This window comes from Chrysochloris asiatica, unplaced genomic scaffold, assembly GCF_000296735.1.
Source record: "Chrysochloris asiatica unplaced genomic scaffold, ChrAsi1.0 scaffold00162, whole genome shotgun sequence".
In the NCBI taxonomy this organism is placed as follows: domain Eukaryota; kingdom Metazoa; phylum Chordata; class Mammalia; order Afrosoricida; family Chrysochloridae; genus Chrysochloris; species Chrysochloris asiatica.
The window spans coordinates 4,689,797-4,697,587 of NW_006408680.1; the positions used below are offsets into that span (position 1 = coordinate 4,689,797).

The following is a 7,791-nucleotide window of genomic DNA, read 5'->3' on the forward strand; positions in this document are numbered from 1 at the left end:
TTTCTGTCCAGCTCTAGGTAGGACCTCCTCATTTCTTCCATTTGCTTTAGCATCTCTATGCTGGAGAGCAAGTTTCAGAGTCTCTTGTGACATCCATTTTGACCTTTTCCTTCTTTCTTGTCTTCTTAATGACTTTTTGCTTTCTTCACATATGATGTTCTTGATGTCACCCCACAACACTTCTGGTCTTTGGTCTTTAGTGTTTAATGTATCAAATCTGTTCTTTAGATGATCACTAATTTCAGGGGGTATATATTCGAGGTCATATTTTGGTTCTCATTGACTTGTTTTCATTTTCTTCAGCTTCAGTTTGAACTTGCATATGAGATGAAGAAACAAAAAAGAAAGTTTGAATTTGTATTTAAGATTAGGAAACAAAAAAGAAAGTCAGAAGAAGCCAAATCAGAGCTATAGGTGGATGCATAATAATTTCCCGTTGAAACTTTCACAAAATTCCCCTTGTTTAATGAGAGGATTGAGCAGAAGCAATGTCATGGGAAGGAAGTCTAGTGAAGCTTTCCTGGGCATTTTTCTGTGAAAACTTTGCCTGAGTTTCTCAGACCACTCTCAAAATTATCATTCTTTTTGTCTCTAGAAAGCCAACAAATAAAATGCATTGAATATCCCAAAAAACTGTTGCCCTGACCTTTGCTCTTGACTGGTCCGTTTTTGTTTTGACTGGACCATTTCCTCCTCTTGGGAGCCGCTACTTTGATTCTGCTTTGACTTTAGGATAACGCTGATAGTCATGTTTCATCTCCTGTTCTAGCTCTTCCGAGAAACACTTCAGGCTCTTCACCCAACTTGTTTAAAATTTCCATTGTAAGCTCGACTTTTCTGCAGCAGACCTGGATGCAGTTTGGGCATGAATAGAAACTTTCCTCATCTTTAATGTTTCAGTTAGAATTTTATAAGTTGAACCAGTTGATATATCTATGGTGTTGGCTACTGATTCGACTGTCAATTGTTGGTCCTCTTCAATTACTGCAGGAACAAAATTATTTTTTTCCTACCTTTTTCAGTGTGGATGGTTTTCCCCTACAAGCTTCATCTTCAGTATCATCTTGTTCCTTCTTAAAATTATTGCTCAATTTGTAAGCTGTCCATTTCTTTGGGACACTGTCCCCATAAACCTTACATAATACATCAATGATTTCACCATTCTTCTACCCAAGCTTCGCCGTAAGTTTGATGTTTGCTCTTCTTTCAATTTTAGCAGAATCCATGTTGCCCTTGCACAGGTTCTTTGCAAACTGGTATCTTATTCTTCTTAGTCCCACAAACTAGACTATGTCCAATATTACTGTAGCAAGTTAATCTGAGTTAATTTTGGTGTAAAAAATTTGAAATCCATGCATTTTTTTTTTTCATAATACGCATTTTCCAATAACATAAAGACTCTTCATATATAAGCAAGGGTACAAGAATAATGGATTATCATTTATAAAGTCCATAACTAGTGTGTACATTGGAATCCTGGTATGGCACTGTGGGTTAATGTGCTGGACTGCAAGGTCGGTTTGAACCACAAGGTCAGCGACTCAAGCTCACCAGCCACTCCTCAGAAACCCTATACAGGGTTGCAATGAGTCAGAACTGACACAACTGCACTTAACAATAACAACAGAGTGTACACTGAGTCAGATTCTGCACACCTAAGAATGAAATAATATCATAAAACTGTTTCATCTTGGAATGTTGACTCAAACTTTATAGGCACTGCTGAAATGACCTAGCACACACATCATAAGTATTTGATTATGGAAGCCATTGTTTCTATGACAAGCATTTTCTATCCAAAAGTGTTAACTTATAAGGGACAGAAATTGACCCAAAAGATATCCAATTTGAATACTGACTAGAAGGAGATGGAATTTGAACACTATAGTGGAGTTCTATGGAATTTGTTTCTATCATCTTCATGTTTATAAAATTGTAGCTAGATCTCTTTAATTATTCTAATTATTTGCCAAAAATTTTTTGAAAGAGAACTATATTGGGACTGAAGTTTACAATATGTTTACTGTTATAAAATCAAACTGCTTCACATGTTGGTCAAGGTTCATAATCAGAAGGACAACCTTCACATGTAATCAATAAACCATGTACCTCTAGGCTTTTAATGCTGCTCTCAGTAATGTTGGAAATCCCCACATGAATCAAAGTGGTTTTCATTTCTTTTTCAAGAACTCGAATTTCATCCCATTTATTGAGTATTTCACATCTTTTCTTTTCAATGTTTTCAATAAGCGTAAGGTTCTCCTCTTCAAATACATTTTTCTCAGATGATTCTGTAAATATTTTTTAAAGTAAAATACCATTTATTTAATATCTCAGCTCTCACATATTAACAGTATTATGAATGGTATTTTACTTGTTAATATATATATGGTGAAACTGTGAGGGTCAGAACTCAACTGAGTTGTCTTGTTTTTCCTGGTATTTGTACAGTCTTACAACTTCTTTATCACTATCTATTTATGGAAAACATTTGATTTTTCTCTGAGCTTAAAAGAATTCTGGATTTTTCAGGTTTTACTGCATATACAGTAAAATGTAACTCTAATTTCAAGTACTTCAATAAAATAATTGATTCTTACAAAGGAAGTGTTCCTCCTTTAATTCCTCCACATAATCAGCGAGTATTTATTGATGATTTACTCTGCACAGACACTATTCAAGTTGCAAAGGCTCAGTGGTGAATTAAAACAGCACTTTTGGCAATGTACGATTTAGTGATGCAGACCACCAAGCATCAGGGAAACCATTATGAAAAGGCCATAAAGGATGCAATTAGGAGAAAAAGTTAACAACACCTAACGCAGTGTGGGGAATGCTCACAGGACAACTTTGCCAGAGAAGTGGGACTTAGTTGAGACAGGAAGGATAAATAGGAGTTAGACAAGTGGGAGGGTAAGGGGAGAGGCAGCAGGCCAGCATTCAGAACACTCATTTCAGCAAAAAGGCAGTGAGTAAGTTGGAGCATAAAGGGCCAGTTGGACATCAGCAAGATATGAGAGCAGAAAGGAAGAAGGGACTGCTCTGGAAGGCTTGGTAATCTCTGTTAAGGAATCAGTCAAGGCTGTTGAAGGCCTTTAAGTTGGTGGGGGGGAAAATGCCACAGGTGATGATCACTCTATCTATAGGTCAGAGAGGGGATGAGAAGGAAAAGACCAGAATCAGGACCACGGTGTGAAAGTGGTCAGGAGAGCTATGGTACACTGGGGAGTGTAGTGGAACAAAAGCTTGCTGTTGTCATTGTTAGTTGCCTTTGAGCCAGGTCCTGTCTGATAGCAACCTCATGACCAACACAATGAAACAACCTGCTACCTCACCACGATAAACTGTGGATAGTAACTTTTTGAACCATAATGTTGTCACTGACTGATTTTCAGGTCCTTCTTAATATTGGGTCCTGATGTGTCTGGAAGATCAGCTGAATCCTGTTCAGCATCCTCGCAACTCACAAGTCTTCATTGACAGACAGGCAGCAGCTGTGTGTGAGATGTGTTCTCCATTAGTTGAACAAAAGTCTACCTCATGGAAGATGAAATTTCTACCCTGAACCTCAACACTTCATAGAAGCAATTGAAGCAATAGAAAAAAGTGGGGCTTGGTGATTGGCTAAATCTGGGATGTCAAGAGATGCAGAGTCAAATGCAACAGATCTTAGAGGAAATGTGCTTGTATTCTTCCATTCAGCAGGCAGACAAAGCTAAGGAGCTTTTAAACAATGGCCCTCCAAGTTGCACAGTAGGAAGTCGGTGGAGTTATGAATGAGTCTGTGTGACACTGTGGGTCACATCACCTGGCAGGAAGTCCACCTGCTTCCCTAACTACACTTACTCCTTCCATTACCGTGGCGAGGGAGAGGTTGGAAATGGGCAGAAAATACGCAGATGTTTGCAAGTTAGATCACATTTCTCATGGGAGCAAACTTACTTCTTGGGTTTAGGAATGAAAATCTGAAGATTCTAGAAGGCAGAATGGACTGCATCTTCCTGAGTGTTCCTTGATAACCAGAGAGGTCTCAGCTACAATTTTTGGGTTTCACCTAGTGAACCAGCTGATCCCATGTCTGTTGTTGATGTCAAATGCCATCAAGTCTTTGGCAACTCACAGCAACATTGTGTAGGGTTTCCCAGGAGAGGCTGGTGTGTCTGAACCACTGAGCTTGTGGATAGCAGTCTAGTGCTTATCCTAAAGAGCCACGCCAGAATTCTGATCAAATGTTCATTGTTATCAGGTGTCATCAAGTCGGAACCGACTCATAGCGACCCCATGCACAGCAGAACGAAACAATGCTCGATCCTGGGCCAACCTTACCACCGCTGCAACCCCCGAGTCCATCAATGATGCCACCTGGCCGATCCATCTCGTTGGGGGTCTTCCTCTTTTTCTCTGACCCTCCACCCTACCTAGCATGACATCCTTCTCCAATGATTGTTTCCTCCGGACTACATGTCCAAAGTAGGAGAGACGAAGCTTAGCCATCCTGGCCTCCAAGGAGCACTCTGGCTGCACTTCTTCCAAAACAGATCTATTGGTTCTTTTGGCAGTCCATGGCACCCTCAGTATTCTCCTCCAACACCACAACTCAAAGGCATCAATTCTTCTATGATCCTCCTTATTCACTGTCCAGCCCTCGCATCCATATGAGGCTATTGAAAACACAATGGCCTGAGTCAGGCGCACCCTAGTCCTCAAGCTGACATCTCTGCTCTTCAATACTTTAAAAAGTTCCTGTGCAGCAGATTTGCTCAGTGCAATACGTCGTCTGATCTCTTGACTGCTACTTCCGCGAGTGCTGATAGTTGATCCAAGAAGAATGAAGTCCTTGACAACTTCAATCTTTTCTCCATTGATAAGAATGTTGTTTATTGGTCCAGTGGTGAGGATTTTTGTTTTCTTGACATTGAGATGCAATCCATATCGAAGGCTGTGCTCTTTGATCTTCATAAGTAAATGTTTCAAGCCCTCTTCACTTTCAGCGATCAAGGTTGTATCATCTGCATATCGCAGGTTGTTAATGAGTCTTCCTCCAATCCTGATGCCACGTTTTTCTTTATAGAACCCAGCTTCTCATATTATTTGCTCAGCATACAGGTTGAATAAGTATGGTGAAAGAATACAACCCTGTATCACACCTTTCCCAATTTTAAAACATTCAGTGTTCCCATGTTCTGTTCAAACAACTGCTTCTTGGTCTAGGTACAGATAATCCCTTCTAAATACCATCACACACTTTTAGACACCATCTCTAAGACAACAGTGATTAGTCCCAAATGTTCTTCCCATCTGACAAAACCTTTACTGTCAAGTTGTTTCCAACTCATAGCAACCCTAGGGGACAGAGTGAAACAGTCCAACAGGGTTTCCACATGCAAATAAAGTGTTGCTAAAGATAATTCAAAGTTGGCTGCAACAGTACATTAAGAGGGAACTTCCAGATGTTCAAGCTGGATTCGGACGAGGACTTGAAAAAAGGAATATAATTGCTAATGTCAGATTCATCTTGGCTGAAATCAGAAGATACCAGAAAGATGTTTACCTATTTTTAATTGACTATGTAAAAGCTTCAACATTGTGGATCATTACAAGCTATGGATAACATTGCAAAGAAGAGTATTCTAAAACACTTAATTGTGTTAATGAGGAACCTGTCCATAGATCAAGAAGCAGTTGTTTGAACAGAATAAGGGGACACTGAATAGTTTTAAATCAGGCAAGGTGTGTGCAAGGATTGTATTCTTTCTCCATACTTATTTAATATATATGCTGAATAAATAGTGTGAGAATCTAGATTATATGAAGACTGTAGCATCAGGATTGGAGGAAGACTTATTAACAACCTGTGATATGCAGATGATACAACCTTGCTTGCTGAAAGTGGACTTAAATTACTTACTGATAAGGATCAAAGACAACAGCTTTCAGTATGTGTTGCACCTCAGTGTAAAGAAAACAAAATCCTCACCACGACCAACAAACATCAGGATAAATGGAGAAAAGATTGAAGTTGTCAAAGATTTCATTTTGCTTGGATCCACTATCAACACTCATGGAATACTCAATCTAAACAAACAGTATATTATATTAAGCAAATCTACTGCACAAAATTCCTTTAACACGTTCAAGATCAAAGTCATCAGTTTAGGAGTAAGGTGCACCTGACCCAGTCTATTATATTTTCAGAAGCATAGTATGCATGAGAAAGTTGGCCATTGAATAAGGAAGACCATAGAAGAATTGATGCATTTGAGTTATTGTGTTGAAGAATATTAAAGGTAATATATTGTGCCAGAAGAACAAATAAATCTGTGTTGGAAGAACAGCCAGAATATTCCTTAGAAACCAAGATCGCAAAACTTCATCTCTCTTTGTTCATACATATCATCAGGATGGACCAGTCCCTGGAGAAGGATACAATGCTTGATGAAGTGGAAGGTTGGTGAAGAAGGGGGAGACCCCAATGTGATGGCAACAGCAACAAGATGGTGCAGGATGCAGCATCTGTTTTGCACAGGATCACTATGAGTCTAACTGACTTAATGGCACCTAACAATAACAACAACAATCTTCACTTAGGAGTGGTTAGGAATACTGCACATGCTCAGCTGGTAAGCAAAAAGGTCAGTGATTTGAACTCACCAGCTTCTCTGTTGACCTAAATTTTCACTTGGTATCCTGCTGTGGTAGTATAGCATAAGCATTGGAATGATAATCATAAGGTCAGTGGTTCAAACTCACCAGCCACTCCTCAGAAACCCTATACAGGGTCACTATGAGTCGGAATTGACTCAAGAATATTTACTAACAATCTTTACTTTCAACACTAATGTGTCCTGACACAAGTTAGGGATTTTCAGTGAACTCACTTACATGGACAATGAGTATGAATGACACAGGAAGAAGTTGGCAAAGAATAGTAGAATGTTCTGGACTGTAAGAAGAATGAACAAATCTGTGGTGGAAGAAGTACAACCAGAATCTTCCTCAGAACTAAGGATGGTAAGACTTTGTCCCATGTACTTCGGGCATCACAAGGGATCAGTCCTACAGATGGACATCATGCTTGGCAAAGTAGAGAGTCAACAAAAAGGAGAAAAACTCCAATGAGATGAATTGATATAGTGGTTGAAACATGACTTGAAACATAAAAACAATTGTGCAGATCATGCATGAATTCACATATGTACAACATATGAATCTAGGAAATTTAGAGGTTGTCAAAAATGAAATGGAACACATAAACATCAATATCCTAGGCATTAACGAGCTGAAACAGACTGATATTGGTAATATTTAATCTGACAATCACATGGTTTACTATGTAAGAATGACAGATTGAAGAGGAATGGTGTGATATTCATAATAAAAAAAAATCAAGATCTATCTTGAAATACAATGCTATCTGTGATAGGATAATATCAATACACAAGGAAGACCAGTTCATACCACTATTATTCAAATTTGTGAACAAACCACTAAAGCCAGTGATTATGACATTGAAGGATTCTATCAACTTCTTCAGTCTGAAATCGATCAAACATGCAATCGAGATGTATTGATTAGTGGCAATTGGAATGCAAAGGTTGGAAGCAAGTAGGAAAGGTCAGTAGTTGCAAAATAAAGGCGTTGGTGATAGAAATGATGCTGAAGATCACATGCAAGAATTTTGCAAGAACAGTGACTACTTCATTGCAAATATCTTTTTAAAATAACATAAAAGACACTATACACATGGACCTCACCAGATGGAATACACAGAAATCAAATTGACTACATCTG

General features: G+C 38.8%; 1 protein-coding gene across 1 annotated transcript in view; it reads right to left on the bottom strand.

Annotated features, from left to right (window-relative positions):
• The window catches only part of LOC102838645 (chromosome unknown open reading frame, human C6orf118), a 209,448-nt gene that overhangs the window by 175,172 nt on the left and 26,485 nt on the right, over positions 1–7,791 (bottom strand). Inside the window, exon 7 of the mRNA XM_006871186.1 lies at positions 2,110–2,291. Within this exon, the coding sequence (XP_006871248.1) occupies positions 2,110–2,291 (182 nt within the window). The remainder of the gene's footprint in view (positions 1–2,109; positions 2,292–7,791) is intronic.